At 44.9% G+C, this 19,456-nt stretch overlaps 1 protein-coding gene across 1 annotated transcript in view; it reads left to right on the top strand.

Annotated features, from left to right (window-relative positions):
• Positions 1-16,989, top strand: part of tprn (taperin) — a 34,196-nt gene extending 17,207 nt beyond the window's left edge. The window contains exons 2-4 of the mRNA XM_056301779.1: positions 9,186-9,399; positions 13,782-13,906; positions 14,590-16,989. Coding sequence (XP_056157754.1) covers positions 9,186-9,399; positions 13,782-13,906; positions 14,590-14,652 — 402 coding nt within the window. The 3' untranslated portion in view covers positions 14,653-16,989. The remainder of the gene's footprint in view (positions 1-9,185; positions 9,400-13,781; positions 13,907-14,589) is intronic.
• The last annotated feature ends 2,467 nt before the right edge of the window (positions 16,990-19,456 follow it).

Below are 19,456 nucleotides of genomic sequence, written 5' to 3'. Positions count from 1 at the left end.
TATTGTGTGTTAATCTTCAGGATTATAGCTTTAAGGTGGGAACGTGAGATATTCCCTCTAACAACCCCTCTACAATTCATGAATTTGTTTTAAACAAAAGACTTAACACCGAGTGATTTAGTAACTGGTGAAAATGCTACATCTGTAAAGCCTCTTAGATAGGTTCTTGCTAAATCGAAGGGATCGGTCCATTTTCTCCTCATGTTATTCTCACAAGTCATTTTGTACAAGGGTAAACAAAAAAGTTTGCACCTAAAGTAAAAATGGAAGAGCCTTTTAAATTCTGTGGTCACCTTAATAAGATGACAAGTCTAACTGTAATTAATCTTTTTTTTTTAAATTTATTTCTGATTTTCTCCCAATTTAGTGGCCAATCGATCCCAATTTTAGTTCAAACACCCACCCTCGTACTGCATGCGTTTGCCAACTGCATCTCTCCGGCCGGCAGTCTCGAAGGAAACGCCTCCCCACTTTCATGACAAGGCGAATCCAGGCCGAACCACCGCTTTTTCCGACACACCCAGAGACGCATTCATGTGACAAACACAAGCCGACTCCGCCCCCCTCCCGAAGACAGCGTTGCCAATTATTGCTGCTTCATCGAGTCCGACCATAGTCGGATCTGACGAGACCGGGGCGCGAACCCCGGTCCCCAGTGGGAAACTGCATCGACACAAAGCCGATGCTTAGACCGCTACACCACCGCGGACCCCTGCAATTAATCTTTTAATTGACTTTGCTGAACACACAACACAACATATTTGCAGTTCTTCAACATCAGAAGTGGTATGAACATTCAAACATGAGTAGTAATGATAAAACTTAACTGTTAACTTAAATGTTGTCCAAACCTGGTGTACAAGTCCAAATGATTAAAACCCTTGGAAGTTAGCCTGTTTCAGTGGCTTTAAGAGTAAAACATATACTAACTGAGCTGACAGTGCATTTCTATGTGCCTATTTTTACTGTTCAGATGGTGTTGTCCCACAGGCCATTGTCCTGAATAACCTTTCATGCTGAGGTGTGTTATACTAGTTGGGGGTGGATAGTATATGGGATCAAGAAGATGGAGTGGCATAAGTAGACCTGGGTGTCCCTAACCAAATATGTACAGTGTTTTCATAAAGTATTCAAAATTTATGCCAGTTCTAAGGGAAATGCCCCCACCACCCCGATACCTTTTATAATTTACCATAAAGACATTTTATTATGCAATAACGTACTAAATAATTCAGATGTGTCTTGACATTTGTGCATGCCAAACATGCTGCTATATAAAATTAGACCATGTTAAATTGAGTTCCTCAGTTTAATCACAGATAAACAAGAACATTGCTCAAAATGGCTCGTATTGAATAACTTGAGCATGTTAAAGCTCCAGAAGGACTCTTGTCAGTACAATGGTTCCTTAAAATTGACACCAGTCCTTATGTACACTAGTAATAGGTGTCAATTTCAGCAGGAAATAGGGCAAAAGGATTTTGAGGCAGTTGCTTGGGGTTGTGTGGGAAACTGTTTTTTGTCAAGGACTGCTTGGCGTCCTCCTCATCATATTCTTCATATATCTTACAACTCCATTATAATTCTGTTATCCTCATTTCAGTGTTGTATTCTGTAAATTGTGTTTTATTCTGCAAGGCAAGGCAAATTTATTGTTTAGCACATTTCAGCAACAAGGCGATTCAAAGTGCTTTACATAAAACATAAAAGGCATTAAGACAAAATGTAGAAGCAACATAAGGCAATAAAAAGACATGTACTGTGTAAGATGAAAATCAAAAGCTTCAAGTTCTATTTAATAAAAGACAGCGGCAAAGAGGAAAGTCAAAGAACTGAGAGTTGTTGCAGACCTGTAGTTTTTCTGGCATTTGTTCCAGATATGTGGGTTATAAAACTGAAAGCTGCCTCTCCATGTTTAGTTTTTACTTTGGGGCCAGAAAGCAGACCTGTCCCAGATTATCTGAGGGGTCTGGAGGGTTTATAGTGTAGCAGAAGATCAGAAATGTATTTTGGCACTAAACCATTCAGTGCTTTATAAACTAATAACAGTTTTAAAACCAATTCTTTGATGGACAAGAAGCCAGCGTAATGACCTCAGAACTAGAGTGATGTGATCCAATTTTTTTGGTGTTGGTAAGGACTCGAGCCGTAGCGTTCTGAATCAGCTGCTGCTATTTGAATTTTTTTTTTTTTTTTTTGAGAGACCTATAAAGATGTCATTACAGTAGTCGAGTTGACTGAAGATAAATGCATGGACAAGTTTGTCCAAATCCTGTTGCTTTAATTATTGGTATATTCATATATTCTTCAGGTGATAGTAGGGTGACTTTGTAATTATCTTAATGTGGCTATATAAATTCAGGTCTGAGTCCATGATTACGCCAAGATTTCTGGCTTGGTTTGTGGTTTTTAACATTACTGATTTTAGCTGAGCGCTGACTTTAATTGTTCTTCCTTGGCTCCAAAGACAATTACTTCAGTTTTATCTTTGTTTAATTGAAGAAAATTCTGAGACATTCAGTTGTTGTTTTGATCAATGCACTTACTCAGTGCTTGTATGGGATTATACAAGCACTGTATTATTACATAACCATATAACCCTGGTGATATGGTTATGTAAATCTTTGTGTCGTCTGCATATTTATGGTAACATATTTTCTTGTTTTCCGTAATCTGGACTAATGGGAGCATATAAATGTTAAACAAAACTGACCCTAGAATGGATCCTTGGGGAACTCCACAGGTCATTTTTGTCCGCTTAGATTTATAATTACCTATAGACACAAAGTAGTCATTGTCCTTTAAGTAGGATTCAAACCAGTTTAGTGGTGTGCCAGAAAGTTCCACCCAGTTTTCCAACTGGTCTAGTAGTATGTTGTAGTCGACTGTGTCAAATGCAGCACTTAGATCCAGTAATACCAGGACTGAGTTACACACATGCCGTGTCAGTCCATCGTTATCAAGAACATAACACAGTTTTTTAGTTTCTCTGTGCAGGGGGTTGTTAACATGGATGTTTAAATTCCCAGCAATAACTACACAGTCAAAGTCAATGCAGCTTATAAATAGCAGTTCAGTTAATTCATCAAAGAAAATCTGCATTGTATTTAGGTGCCCTATATATATTTGCAAATATAACTCAAGAAGAGGAATTCAACTGAAGAGCCACATTACATGTTCAAAAGAAGAAACATTTCCATAAGATATCTTCTCGCGTTGTAGTGAATCATTAAACAAAATGGCAAGTCCACCTCCTTTCTTATGCTTTCTGGTTTCACTCACAAAACTGAAGGGTTTACTCAATAAGAACAGTTGCCCTGTTATGTTGGTCTAAATTTCAGTTAAAAACATAAAATTGAGATTGTGCTTGATGATACAATTATTAATCAAAAATATTTTTTCTGACAAAGACCTTGTGTTTAGTAACACTAAATTTAATGTGCTAAGAGTATTAAATGCCCAATTTTTTTGCGATAGTCTGTGGCTGCTAGTTTACAACTGGAGTCAGATTAGATAAAGTAGCTTTGCGCTTTGAGTACACTTTGTTCTTCCTGAAGCTGGTCAAAATAGGAATTGCAGACCTTGGAACTGCTCCTCGCTGTCTGGGGTGGGTTGTATCAGCAGCAGTGGGTCCATACCCAGTAAACAGAGGGAGACATGAGCTGAAAGAGGGGTTGGGGTAAGGACCAAGTCAGTCCTAGTAGTCAGCACGCCCTGTAATCCTGACTGCAGGGAGATTGCCCTTGGTTTGTTTGGATAAGCGGGAACTATTGGTGCCACATAGTAACATCTCATCGAACCCTTTTATCTGCATCCTTAGCTTTTGTGAGATATCTCTGAGAGGCAAGGAGGCAGTGGGGGCTGGGGCTGGGAATGATAGGTTGTCCTGGGTAGAAAAGATTGCTCTACTTTTCCCAGATTTTCCTGACCCTTTCCGAATACCGGCAGTGGGGTGCTGGAGGCCATAGGCTAAGTTGGCAGTAAGCATGTGGACCCCCACTCTGTTTAGATGAACCCATCCATTCTGAAACGTTTTTGTTGCTCCCAGAACAGGTTGACGTTGACTGTTTTTGAGTAGTACATGCAGAAGAAAGCCAGGTATTTAATGCCAGCAAGCGGCTGAAATGTCCAATTCCTTTCCCTAAAGTGGGGATTGGAACCAACAAGTTCCTGCTCAGAAATATCTGAGCTGGGACTTGTTGTAGAAGGTCCATTAGGTGTATGAACTCCCGTTTTAACAGCTCTGAGCCATGTGTCATTCCAAGACGAGTGTCATTTGTTCCAACATGCACAATAAGTGTGTCCATGCCCGTATGGTTGAATAAAACTTGTGACAGTGTTTGGACCATGTCGCTAACCGTAGTGTTGGGTAAACAGACAGTTTTAAGAACTTTGCTTTTAACATCTCTTATTATGTGGTCACCTACCAGCAGAGTTTTTTCTCCCTGCTGAAGGTTTTTTTTTAGGGAGTTGTTCCTTAGCTGATGCGAGGGTCTAAGGACAGGATGTTGTATTGCTGTAAAGTCCCCTGAGGCAATAATTTGTGATATTGAGCTTTACAAATAAAATTGACTTGACTAGTGTACAAAATTTCAAAGCAGGCATGAAATATCTTTCACAGAAAATATGTTTTCGGTGCTGTAAAGTTATGGAACAGGATGAAACGTTAGGAAAAATATGGAAAAAGGTCTGCTTATTTAGTCCCAGTACCACTCAATCCACATTTAGTGTAACGGTCGATCCACCGTCACGTCACGTAATTTGATTCGCTATGAAAATCGATCAGCAACCATACTGGCAACGTTCAGCCACATGCCGTCAGCATACTCAACACACACCAAGATAGTCCAGTGTTTTATAAATGGTGAGAAAGTTATCTGCACACTGGAAGAAGCGCTCCCTCATTCCATTAAGCAGCATTTTGACCAAGTGTGGTCTTCTTCTTGAGGCATAACCTGACAATGTTTTTTTTTTTAAAACAATTTTTTATACCAGTGTAGAACAAGTGCAGAAATTGTACTAACTGTGAATGTGGAGTCCTCGGACTGCTGTGACCAGCTTGTGGAACTTGTGATGGAGATTAGGGCAGAATTAGAGCACGGCCTGCAGAGTAGAGAGGAAGCCCAGGTACATGAGGACTCCAGAGACCTGCTGTAAGCTGACCGGCTTCTGCGGTGACCCAGCTGTTTGTATGTAGCTACATCTACCTGTTATCTGTGTTACTGCTGCAGATAAAGATTTCAGGCGTCTTAATTTATTATACTGCTTACTTATTACTCCTTGGCTGAAGGCCCTTTTTCATTGGCTAAAACACTCTGGTTAGTTGCATGTATTTTAGATGGTGATATTTGAGAAGCAAAGATGGTTCTGTTGCACGCCCTTCAAAGTTGAAAGGCCCTTAAAATGTGAAAAAAAAAGGCTTCAGATCCTAAGAATATTCAGAATAAAGTATTAGGGTCATTTTTAGTTCAGAGGTTTCATAGCCTGTGGTAAATCAACTGAATGGATTTCACCTGGAAATTATTGCTCAGTATTTCTGATATGTAGATGATGCATCCTCTCAGGTGTCAGTATTTTGTATGGGAGGGATTAAGATCAATGAAGTAATTTGAAATAAGTAAATATGAAATATTACTTCACAACATATTAATATTCCATAATCGACTTAAGTCTCTACCTAACTTAATTCCTTTTTCAAGACTTTCGTTCCTTTATTCAAATTAGTGGTGTCTTAATCAAAACTACAAAAATGAAGATTTATATGTTTTATTTTTTTTATTTTTGGTACTCTCTATCATGAATACAGTTAGCTTAAACTTTTATGTCTTCAACATGGCAGCCGATGCTGAAGATAAAGGCGGCAGGTACTGGCAGCAAATTTAAAGATGAGGCGAAGTTGTGGCTAGCGAGCAGATGAGGTAAGACAAGCTTGAAAAAGACCTTTATGAGACGATATGGCTGATGGAGCTGATCGTCAGGTCTTTGCAGTTGATGTTAAAACCTCAGAAAGAAGTCTGGGAGTCATTTTGACACAAATCTCCATTTTGTACATGTTAAATTAAGTACTAATTGTACAAGTTTGATTTTTGCCAATATGTAATCTGTTGTTTTGGTGCAGGGCGGCACGGTGGCGCAGTGGTTACGGTGGTCACCTCACAGCAAGAAGGTCCTGCGTTCGAGCCCCGGGGTAGTCCAACCTTGGGGGGTCGTCCCGGGTCGTCCTCTGTGTGGAGTTTGCATGTTCTCCCCGTGTCTGTGTGGGTTTCCTACAGGTGCTCCGGATTCCTCCCACAGTCCAAAGACATGTAGGTCAGGTGAATCGGCCACACTAAATTGTCCCTAGGTGTGTGTGTGTGTGTGTGTGTGTGTGTGTGTGTGTGTGTGTGTGTGTGTGTGTGTGTGTGTGTGTGTTTGTGTGTGTTGGCCCTGTGATGGTGTCTCCCCGCCCGCCACCCAATGACTGCTGGGATAGGCTCCAGCATCCCTGCGACCCTGAGAGCAGGATAAGTGGTTTGGATAATGAATGGATGGATGGATTTTGCTTGTGGCTTTTTATCTTTTTTTTCTTTCTTATTTCTTTACTTTGTTGTTTTGCTCTTGTGTGGGGCACTTTGTGCTGCATATTTGAAAAGTGCTATACAAAGCAAATGCTTTTCCCTCTTTGTTTTACTATTGTTATTGTTTCATTATAATCAGCGGCTAAAAACCCAGGTTCAGCCATGTTTTATTTGTTCGGTAGTAAAAAAAAAAGGGGCAGACACAACAGCGAAGGTAACCTCTCATCGAGTGACGACTCTGCCGCTGTCACTCAAGTGTGTTCGCTGAGGCCCAAAACCACCGAGGTCTGGCGCCGCCAACCTGCCAGTCATGTTGGACAACATGGTTCATTCAGTCAAGTGCCAGCCAGGGCTCGTCTCACCTCATGGATCCTTGTTTGCGGAGCACCGAGGCGTTGCCAAGTGGATATGTCTCGTAGCAAGCACTCAGACCGTCAGTCTCCTTGCCGGAGGGCCCTGCAAGGCTGCCGCCTGCGCTGTCTTTCCTGCAGGATGACAAATTACATATATGTACCCACGTGGCTGAATGAACTGTAAGCAGATATTCAGGAAATGTCAGTGAATATCGGGATTCTTTCTTTATTATTTATAACCAATAGCGTCACGTGCTAAAGCCACACTTGTTTGTGAGAATATAACTAAAAGATCTGATGGGTTACAGAATACATACTAAACAAGTTCACAACAATAAAGGAGCAATAGTGTGTTATTATTTTTCTCCCCCTTATATTTGTATCCGGCCAATCACCCCACTCTTCCGAGCCGTCCCGGTCGCTGCTCCGGCCGCCTCTGCCGATCCGGGGAGGGCTGCAGACTACCACATGCCTCCTCCCGTACACGTGGAGTCGCCTGCCGCTTGTTTTCACCTGACAGTGAGGAGTTTCGCCAGGGGAACGTAGCACGCAGGAGGATCAGGCTATTCCCCCCAGTTCCCCCCTCTCCCCCGAACAGGCACCCCGACCGACCAGAGGAGGCGCTAGTGCAGTGACCCGGACACATACCCACATCCGGCTTCCCACCCGCAGACACGGCCATTGTGTCTGTAGGGACGCCCGACCAAGCTGGAGGTAACACGGGGATTCGAACCGATGATTCCCCTGTTGGTAGGCAACGGAATAGACCGCCATGCCGCCCACAGGCCCCATGTGTGTTAATGTTTGCCACGGTTGTACAAGCGCACGGTCAACACGGGGAGTAATGTGCAGTGGTATATTATCATGTTCAAACCATGTCTGAAACACATTGAGTTGAAAATGAACGTGGATCAGATGGTGGTCATTTATGGCCATCACTGATGGCCTGGCGACCTGTCCAGGGTGTCTCCTCACCCGCCGCCCAGTGACTGCTGGGATAGGCTGCAGCATCCCCGCGACCCTGAGAGCAGGGGAAGCGGTTTGGATAATGGATGGATGGACTGATAAGTTTGGCATCGACCCACCATGATGTCAGACAATGACCAACTGCAGGTCATAGTCTTTCCTTCAAATGTGTTTGGCTTGAGAGATGGTAGGGGTGGCTGTTGAATTTTGATGTTTCCAAACTGGCCTGCCGGTGAAGGTATATTTTGTGGAATGGGGGGCACTGATCCCGGGACAGGATTCCTTGTTTGACAGCTACCAAAAGTGACTGGTTCAGACACAGAAATTCAGAAGCAGCTTTGTGGTTTTATCGCTAACTATATTTTTTTTAGCTTCACAAGGAAACTCCAAATTATGGCCGTCTACTGGCCGATAAAGAAAGACAAACATGAAAACTACAGTCAACACTGACCACTGTTTGGCCGCTGCTTGGTGTTATTTTCCTACTCTGGTGCCAGTAGAGTGAGTGTTGTCCAAATACGCTGTGGAGCCAGGGGAAATCCAAAACACTGAATTGGCCCGGCCAGGCACTTTAGATGAAATAAGCAGGGCGTGTGATCTACCCCATGCTCGTACTTTTCTTGTTCCTTGGGCAAATCGTTTTGCTCTTGCTCCTTTCACAAAACGCAAAGACATACACAGTCAATTTCTTCCTCCTGCCAAAAGGCTTTGTATGAAAGCTGGACCATAGGCATCTCTCACCGTCTTTCCTTTTTACATTTAAATCAGATGTAGCTGAGGCATCCGGGTGGCGTGGCGGTCTTTTCCGTTGCCTACCAACGTGGGTATCGCCGGTTTGTATCCCTGTGTTAGCTCCGGCTTGGTCGGACGTCCCTACAGACACTCTTGGCCATGTTTGCGGGCGGGAAGCCAGATGTTGGTATGTGTCCTGGTCGCTGCACCAGCGCCTCCTCTGGTTGGTCTGGGCACCTGTTCGGGGGGAGGGGGAATAGAGTGATCCTCCCAGGCGCTACGCCCCCTGGCGAAACTCCTCACTGTCAGGTGAAAAGAGGCGACTGGCGACTCCACATGTATCGGAGGAGGCATGTGGTAGTCTGCAGACCTCCCCGGATTGGCAGAGGGGGTGGAGCAGCGACCAGAACAGCGCAGAATAGTGGGGTAATTGGCCGGATACAATTGGGGAGAATTTTTTTTTTTAAAAATTAACATTATTGCCAAGACAATCTGTCACATAATAAACCATGGTGTTAAATTATTAGCCTGTTGATCTTGTATGTTTTCTCCCCCTCCCTGTCACTCTTTCTCCCAGCTGAAGATCTCATTCAATGAGTCAAGGCTCCAGAGCACCTACGAGTATCCCTCAGAGCGCAGTATTTGGGACATCAGCGAGGAAGAGGAAGAGGAACAAGAGAACAGGAAACAGGAGGAGAAGGTGGCGGACGACCAGCCCAGTATGGTGGGGCGTATCCACATCGTTCATCCCAATTTCCCCGGCTCTCCCACTCACACCACTAACAGCACGGGTAAGACCTTGAAAGGGAATCAAATAATGGATAAATTTACAGGAATTTGTCTGGACACACCTGTGTAGAGGTTATATTTAGAGAGCGGGATGATTGGCCAGGTACAATTGGGGAGAAACAGGGGAGGGGGGGGGAACAAGGTTAGGATTAGGGTTTGGGTTAGCCCAAAGTCAAACATACATGTACTGGTTTTGCAGCTGATGTAACCCATTAGATTCTGCTTCTCTGATGTAATAACAATGATAATAATAATAAGATAATAACAATAATGATAAACACTATATTTTCCCTATATCAACCAATTCACCTCATCTCACCTACCCCGTAACCTCTCGAGAGGTCGTTGGGGCACCGCTATTGAATCCACAACCAGTCCTCGCCATCTCCGTCTGTCGTCAACTGCCCTCTGTAAGCTGGCAAAGTCAAAGCCTGTCCACTCTCTGATGTTACATAGCCATCACTTCTTCTGCCTTCCTTGTCTTCGCCTGCCTCTCGCTGTGCCTTGCAGGATGATCTTGGCAAGGCCGGAACTTCCTGAGATGTGACCACACCGTTTCAGTTTTCTCTTCTTAACGATTGTCAACGATCCAAACCAATTAAGCCCTGAAATCAGTGAGCACTACCCTAAAACATAGTGTAATCTTATCGTCATATAACATGTCGTCATTAAGTAAGGTGGTACCAGATAACCCAGCTGATGTCCTTTCCCCATGGAATCGACCCATCGTAGTGTCAGAGTTGTCTTGATGCATGCTCAATAATCCAGGTAAGAAAATCAAAGAAGGTTGAATCACTTCATCTGCATACAATGTTTATTGGCCGATGAAGCAACGTTGTATCCAGATGAACTGATTCAACCTTCTTTGATAGTGTCAGACTTGTGCTGTACAAATCACTGCAAAACTGACGGAATATACATATTTGCATTGATCACTCTGGCGCTGTGTGCATCGAAGCGGCAAGGTCGGCACCATGGCTGCAGTCATGGAGGGACGTTTAGTAAATCACTGATCGGTCATCGATTCCATGAACCACAAGGACAGCCTAATTAGAAGAAAACTGATTTATGGAGTGAGCTATGAGCATTGGAGGGCATACATTTATCCAACCCATGTTCCCATTCTCCAGAGCACAGGGTTGTATGAAGAACTAACAGAATGAGAGGAACAGAAAGGAGAAGAGAGAGGGGACGCAAACAGTGGTGAAGAAAATAAACTGTTCAGATAAGTTAAGGGCTGCCCATTGTACTGTCATGGTCCTCGGTCCAAATTCGGCATTAGCCGATCAGCATGAAAACAGTAAACAAAAGTAGCAGGAAATCATCTCTAAGTGGGCCTTGCAGTGCGATATGCCTTGATTAGTCATGGTGCAGTACAGGGGTTGGCAACTTTTACTATCAAAAGAGCCATTTTTGGCCAAGAAAAATCTTTCTGGAGCCGCAAAACAGATTTGAGCTTTATAATGAAGGTAAAACAGCCCATTAAGTCCAAATTAGCCCAGCAAAATAACTCGTACTATTACTGTCGGCTGCTCCCATTAGGGGTCACCACAGCGGCTCATCTGTTTCCATCTCTTCCTGTCCTCTGCATCTTCCTCTGTCACACCACATCCATAAACCTCCTCTTTGGCCTTCCTCTTCTCCTCTTCCCTGGCAGCTCCATATTCAGCATACGTCTCCCAATATACCCAGCATCTCTCCTCCACACATGTCCAAGCCATCTCAATCTTGCCTCTCTTGCTTTGTCTCCAAACCATCCAACCTGAGCTGTCTCTCTAATATACTCGTTCCTAATCCTGTCCTTCTTCATCACGCCCAACAAAAATATTAACATCTTCACTCTGCCACCTCCAGCTCCACCTCCTGGCTTCCTCATCAGTGCCACTGTCTCCAAACCATATAACATAGCTGATCTCACTACCATCTTGTAGAACTTCCTTTTTTTTTTGTGGATCTTTTCCCTGTTTTTCTCCCCAACTGTATCAATTACCCCACTCTTCTAAGCTGTCCTGATCTCTGCTCCACCGCCTCTGCAGATCTGGGGAGGGCTGCAGACTACCACATACCTCCTCCGATACATGTGGAGTCGCCAGCCACTTCTTTTCACCTGACAGTGAGGAGTTTCGCCAGGAGTATGTAGTGCGTGGGAGGATCACGCTATTCCCCCCAGTTCCCCCTCCCTCCCCAACAGGCATCCCAACCGACCAGAGGAGGCGCTAGTGCAGCAACCAGGACACATATCCACATCTGGCTTCCCATCCGCAGACATGGACAATTGTGTCTGTAGAGACACGGGGATTCAAACCACCCATCCCCACGTTGGAAGGCAACAGAATAGACTGCCACGCCACCCGGACGCCCCGCGTAAACCTTCCCTTTAACTCTTGCTGGTACCCTTCTGTCGCAAATCACTCCTGACACTCTTCTCCACCCACTCCACCCTGTCTGTGCTCTCTTCTTCACCTCTCCTCCGCACTCCCCGTTACTTTGAACAGTTGACCCCAAGTATTTAAACTCATCCACCTTCGTCACCTCTACTCCTTGCATCCTCACCGTTCCACTGTCCTTTCTCTCGTTCACGCATAGGTTCTCCATCTTGCTCCTACTGACTTTCATTCCTCTTCTCTCCAGTGCATACCTCCACCTGTCCAGGCTCTCCTCAACCTGCACCCTACTCTCACTACAGATCACAATGATATGAGTCTATCAACACACTAATAGGTCTACTATATGGGCAGTCATTGATGTGTTTTACCACATGTGGCTACTCTGCGGTGGGTCTATTTATGATTATTTGGTACTTTTACTGTGCATTTCCATTACAATAATACCATGTTTTGTTGCATTTATGAAATTATACTACTACAATAAAGAAAACTGTTTACATTTTTTCTATTATTTTTATTGGGGAACACTATTAGCAGCAAAACACAAACCTGAACAAAAGCCCAGTTCAGTACGAGGTAATCCCCTTCTTTCCTCAGCCACGTACAGCAGTCAACCCTCGGGCCTGAGCACAAAACCCAACAGCTGAGGGTCATTCAAGTCACCGACCAAATCACAACTTGCTAAAACAGATACTTTGTTGCAAAATAATAGCCTATTAAAGGGCAGCGTTCTCACCGGTCTAATGCGGTTTCTGTTCCTGAGCGTCCCTGCAGAGCTTCTCAGTACCAGGGCTGCACTGCAGGCTCTCGTCCGTGAGGCGGAAGTGATATTTGGATTGGGTAGTTCACGCTTGAGGTAGGGAGACTCCAGATTTGCCACCGCCACTGAGGTTCGGCAAAGCTTAGAGGGAAAGGCGCCGGGCCGTAGACTTAGGCTATAACGCACGCTTTAGTTGATGAAATGTTAAAAAAAAATTTTTTATGCGGTGTGGAGAACACAAGAATCACTTTAGGCCGACAACGATGATAAATTGAAACTGAAATGTTAAAAAGTAACCGTCATTCATCGACCTATAATTTTGTCAAAGCCACAGGCAGCCACTGGAGAGGGACAATAGAGTCGAATGTGGCCCCCGAGCCGCAGGTTTCCCACCCAGCTGTGGCAAGTCTCTTTTCAGTACGGTAATCTAGGGCGGCCCCTACAGGCTAAACGTAAAACTACAGCGAGAGAATTCCTAAAACTGCTGAGAATGACAGTACGTTGAATCGGTTCGTCTGCCCACAACGTTTATGAACCTCTTCGGTCTCAGTCTAGTTGAGACCGAAGAGGTTCATCTTTACATCTTTCGAGCTACATTCGGGGATTTCATTATCACTTAGATGAGTGATGAAACGTTTCTCTCGATAAACCTTGTGTCCAGGTGAACTGATTCAACTTTCTGTGATTCTCTTACCTGGATTATTACGCATGCATAAAGACGTGCTGAAAATGTTTTTGCTGTTTTTTTTTTTACTACACAACTCATGTGGCGTGGCATGGTAGGGCAGCGGTTAGCACGGTCGCCTCACAGCAAGAAGGTCCTGGGTTCGAGCCCCGGGGTAGTCCAACCTTGGGGGTCATCCCGGGTTGTCCTCTGTGTGGAGTTTGCATGTTTTGCCCGTGTCCACGTGAGTTTCCTCCGGGTGCTCCAGTTTCCCCCAAAGACACGTAGGTCAGGTGAATCGGCCAAACTAAAGTGTCCCTATGTGTGAATATGTGTGTGTGTGTGTGTGTGTATGTGTGGGGGGCCTGCGATGGTCTGGCAGCCTGTCCAGAGTGCCTCCCTGCCTGCTGCCCAATAACTGCTGGGATAGGCTCCAGCATCCCCACGACCCTGATAACGAATGAATGAAGGATCCACCATGCTTTATGTGCATCATCTTGTGTTTTCTCGTGTGAGGTTTGTGGGACTGTTGCTTAAAATCTTGGATGTGTCACTTCCTTACATTCTCTTTAGATCTTTCGAGCTACATTCCCAAGAACTCCGGGGATTTCATTATCCGGCAGGAACACAAATTTGATGACTCAGTCTACCAGGGAGACTCCAGCTCCGAGCAAACGCAGATGTCAGAGGAAGTAATGGTGAGAGATTACGTCTTGGGTTACTCAAACTCTGAAATCAGACTTGCTTTGATTAATTTGAACGGTGTTTTCATTGGTGAACTCTGTAGAGACCTTGACAGGTTGCACAGCTCCACATGGTTCGGTGCATGCCGACATGGTGGAAAGACAACTGGAACGGGGCGTCCGGGTAGTGTAGCGGTCTATTCCGTTGCCTACCAACACGGGGATCGCCGGTTCGAATCCCCGTGTTACCCCCAGCTTGGTCGGGCGTCCCTACAAACACAATTGGCTGTGTCTGCGGCTGGGAAGCCAGATGTGGGTATGTGTCCTGGTCGCTACACTCACACCTCCTCTGGTCAGTCGGGGCGCCGGTTCAGGGGGAGGGGGAACTGGGGGGGAATAGCGTGAGCTTCCCACGCGCTATGTCCCCCTGGCGAAACTCCTCACTGTCAGGTGAAAAGAAGCGGCTGGCGACTGCACATGTATCGGAGGAGGCACGTGGTAGTCTGCAGCCCTCCCCGGGTCAGCAGAGGGGTTAGAGCAGCGACCGGGAAGGCTCGGAAGAGTGAGGTAATTGGCCGAATACAATTGGGGAGAAAGGGGACGGGGTTTCCAACCCCCCCCCCCCAAAAAACCGCTAAATTATGAAATCAAGGACTTTTATTGTTTGCCTTACTTACCCGCTTGTATCTCCTCCACAGCTCACACCAGCAGATAGCTCCTCCCTCTCTGACTTCAGCAGCGTGCCTGCTCTTTATTTCTGATTCCGTTTGGACTAAACAGCTGTACAATAGAACCAGCTAGTACTACGTCGGTGGGGCTGGACTGTCGTCAGAACTGGACACTGCTGTACTCCAACTCAACACTCCAGCCAGTTCAAAGGACACTTCTTGACCAGGGCAAGAAATTTAACTCCTGTAATCCACCGGCAACAGTTGCTGGTGGATTACAAAAGCCACCAGCCACCTTTGTTTTTATTATTCTACCACTGCAATATGATTTTAGGTATGATTTCAGAATAGACAGGAGCTATGATCAATGGCTTTACCAGCTTTTTGCTGTTGGCGAGCGTTATTTTCTTCCCACCCTGCTCCTGACACAATCCATTTTGTTTGACTCCAAACCTGTTAAATTAAGCAGCGATCACACAACCCAAAAGCAGCAGGACTGTGTTCCCCCCCCCCCCCCACCACCACCATCTTGGGCAGTTGATCTGTCAGCCCTCCTACCCCCTACCCCCCCCCACCCATTCACTGACTTGCTCATTGGCAGTGAAGTCTTAACAATATATCTGACAGGAGCCAAATTGATTGTCCAAATCTGGATTTGAGACTTATTTCCAATGTGTTCTCCAGGCTTGAGAAACTCCAGAGGAGGGTCTCCTGCATTCAGACAGTCTTGTCTGCCTTGATGTCTTTCTGTATCTTCCAGTCAGTGTCTCCATATTTCCCTTCAGGTTGGAGAGATGAGAAGCAGTGGAGACCGAGTCATTAAAACAGAAAGCCGCCAGTGCCCATCTGTAGGTAGCGCCACGATGACAGAGCTCAGTGTTTGCAAGGAAACGTGTCATTCATAAGTTCTCCAGATATAAGCCCTGTGGAGCACCCTGATCGCTTAACTAGATGGCAGACTCATAAACAGTAAAAATAAGAAAGAAAAAAAAAAGAAGTCTCAATGGTGAAAGGGTGCCACAAATGTAGTTCTTTGTCTTGTTTTTGTATCTGCATGTTTGGATTTCAACCAACAACTCAGTTGTTCCTCCTTTATGCTTCTATATGCCTTTTAGTTTTTCTACTTTTTTTGGCTATCTACGCTGTAGTCAAGCAGCTGGACGTTATAAGAATCTAGTGAAACTAAGAGTCCAATGGCAAGTAAACTTAAGCACAGTCCCCTTGGGATAAAAAACTATCTTGTAGACATGGTAAATTTTTTTTTAATATATAATTTATTTGCAAAGTATGATTTCTGATGAAGTGCTCAAAAGTGACCTTGGTGTGAAGTCTTCGGAATTAATGAATAATCAGCAAATTAAGCAAAAACATCAACGCACACTGTAGAATGATAGAATGAAGTTATATCCTGCATCCAGACATTCCACTGTAAACAAACGTGACCGGGTCATGTTAAAATGTTTTGGTATGGGTGAGGAGTTTGGATGTAAGGAACCAGAAGGATGCTTTCAGGCCGCAGATTGTAAGGTCAGACCTCATACTTTCACATTCCAGAGTTAAACTGGTCCATTTGGGTAACGAAGGAAACACTGATTACGGTCATTCATACTACTGCATGTTGGTGTGTGTGAATGCTGGATTGTCTGTGTGTGTATGTGGGTTTGAAAGATTTCTTAAATTTATGTAAAAAAAAATTTTTTTTTCCAGATTTTTTTGTATACAAGTAGCTCCAAAATTTTGTTTTTCTACTCATGATTGCCAATTCCAGTGTTGCTTCAGTAGCCCTGTTGATTTATTACTAATAGAATCAATCAACAAATATTGAAACTATACATCGATCGATGTATAGTTTCAATATTTGTTAATTAATTCTATTATTGTCTCCAATCAAACAATTATGTTAAGCTGTCTCATCAAGATAGGACTGTGCTATGAGGGGATTTAATGCTCTATTTATATGAGATAACGTTTAAAAAACCGGATCATTGATCCAGCCCATGCAGCTCACAACAGCCATGCCCATCACCGTCAACGACTTCGTTGGAGGATCAAATCTGCAAGGAAGTCGTAGACTCTTTGTGGAAATCTTCCTACTTTTGATGGTCACTGTCTTTCAAAAGAAGGAGAAAGGAAGAAGAAAAAAAAAGCCAGGGACCAAAGAGGCAGAGTTAAATGCATGATTTCTTCTGCAGTGTGCACAGGGTAGGCAAAGCGAACTGTCCTCTTCTCAGTTGAACCTTGGAATCCGCAGTATTATGTCTGTTTGTGTATCTCATCCTGTTGCAACTGTGGTAGCGCTATCTCGTACTCCTTTTCCTCGTCTGTAAATCTGCACCACAAGAGATGTGCTTAGGGTATAAATGTACTTTTTAATGATTTTGGTGATGTCATACTTTTAAAAATTAAAACTGAATAAAGATGAGACTTGAATAACCATTATTTACGTGTTTTTTGTAATCGAACTAAACCCGTTGCTTTGCCTCTTAAATCACTCAGAGCTTCTTGATATATATATATATATATATATATATATATATACTATATACTAGAAGAACCCCGCTACAATGTAGCGGTTTGGTTATCCACCCGTCTAAATCTCCCTCCTCTTCATCCTGCCAGCTAACCGCCTTCCCCCTGCCCCTAACCCCCCCCCACTCCAACTCCCTCCCCCCAAATGCTCAGAATCATCTGAAATGCCTAGAAAAGTGTTTTTTAGCCATGTTTAGAAAATTAATATTTTGCATAATCATGCATAATTATATTTTAATTTTCTGCTATTTTTCTGGTCCTCTCTGGAACAATACCCACCACCTCCAAAAAAAAAAGAGGATCATAAGTGCATTTTTGCAAAAATGCATATATTTTGCATAATGCCAAAACATTTCTAAGTCCCAGAAATTTTTTTTTTACATAGGTGAAAAAATCAAAGATGCTCAGAATCATCCGAAATGCCGAGAAAAGTGGTTTTTAGCCATTTTTAGAAAAATGCATATTTATGCATAATTATGCATAATTTTAATTTTCTGGGATTTTCCCCCTTACTCTCTGAGACAATACCTACCACCTCCACAAAGAATTAGGATCATAAGTGCTTTAGTTTTCGGTCCCGCTATCTACACTAACTAACACACACACACTAACACCACACACACACACATTACGAAGATATATGAGTATATATATATATATATATATATATATATATATGTATATATATATATGTATATGATGAGATTTGTCTGTAAATGAGCCCTTCTGAGTGGCCAATTGAAAAAGCAACGTAATCCTCAGCTGAACGACGCAGGGGAGGCGCCTTAAAACGCTGCTGGAAAGGGGTTTTGTTTGAGGGGATTTCACCCAAACCTTGAATATTCTGGACAGTTCCACACGGCAGAGATCCTGTTGGAACAAGAAACTTTGGATAATTATTTATAATGAAAGTAAATATGATGAGATGAAATATGCATTGCTGAAACGTCCCAGAAAGGTGAGTACATCTGGGCACAGCGTAGCGGGAGCGATGTTTCATCACGGGGGCGTCCGGGTGGCGTAGCGGTCTATGTCGTTGCCTACCAACGCGGGGATCGCCGGTTCGAATCCCCGTGTTACCTCCGGCTTGGTCGGGCGTCCCTACAGACACAATTGGCCGTGTCTGCGGGTGGCCGGATGTGTGTCCTGGTCGCTGCACTAGCGCCTCCTCTGGTCGGTCGGGGCACTTGTTCAGGGGGGGAGGGGGAACTGGGGGGAATAGCGTGATCCTCCCACGTGCTACGTCCCCCTGGCGAGACTCCTCACTGTCAGGTGAAAAGCAGCGGCTGGCGACTCCACATGTATCGGAGGAGGCATGTGGTAGTCTGCCCCCTCTGGTAGTCAGAGGGGGTGGAGCAGCGACCGGGGCGGCTCGGAAGCGTGAGGTAATTGGCCTGATATAATGGGGGGGGGGGTAAAAAAATGTTTCATCACTCATCTTGAGCCCAGACACACCCTACCTCCGTAGGGTTTCTGGGCTCAGCCTTAGAGATAGAGTGAGGAGCTCGGACATCCGGAGGGAGCTCGGAGTAGAGCCGCTGCTCCTTCGCATCGAAAGGAGCCAGTTGACACCAGGCATCTGATTAGGATGCATCCTAGGCGCCTTGCTTTGGAGGTTTTCCGGGCACGTCCAACTGGAGGAGACCCCGGGGTAGACCCAGAACTCGCTGGAGGGACTACATGTCCAATCTGGCCTGGGAACGTCTTGGGATCCCCCAGGAGGAGCTGGAGGTCGTTGCTGGGGAGAGGGGCGCCTGGAGTGCCCGACTTAGCCTGCTGCCACCGCGACCCGACCCCGGAGAAGCGGCTGATGATGAGATGACGAGGAAGTTGAGTTCATCTGGACACAGTTCAGTGGGAGAAACGTCTCATCACTCATCTAAGTGACTTCGTCAGGCTTAGCTTTCCTAGACTGCGTAATTGCAATAGGTGATGGGGGACATTTGATTGTGGATGTTTACCATAAACCAACACATACTGATCGGTACTTAGGGTTCGACTCTCATCATCCACTGGAGCACAGACTAGGAGTCATCAGGACGCTGTACGTGCCACCTCCAATACGTTGGTGTATTGGAGGTGGCAAGCTCCCGGATGAGAAAGTGACCACTTGCAGCTATTGGTGCCTCATGTGCTCCATTCCCAGGTGCTCCAGATGGTCCATGGCTCGGTGGGTCAGGGCACTATGGGAATGCCAAGGCCCTCCACCGCCTCCGGGGGCAGTTCTACTGGCCTGCCTGTCGACGAGACGTGGAGCTGCATGTGCACTGCTGTGACTCCTGCACCGTGCAGAAGGGACCGACCCAGTGCTCCCACGCCCCACTGCATCAGTACTTGGTTGGGGCCCCAATGGTGCACGTAGAGGTGG

The sequence above is a fragment of the Lampris incognitus genome, unplaced genomic scaffold (genome assembly GCF_029633865.1).
Source record: "Lampris incognitus isolate fLamInc1 unplaced genomic scaffold, fLamInc1.hap2 scaffold_147, whole genome shotgun sequence".
Classification (NCBI taxonomy): Eukaryota; Metazoa; Chordata; class Actinopteri; order Lampriformes; family Lampridae; genus Lampris; species Lampris incognitus.
The sequence above is the reverse complement of the archived record's forward strand: the minus strand, read 5'-3'. Positions and strand labels throughout refer to the sequence as shown.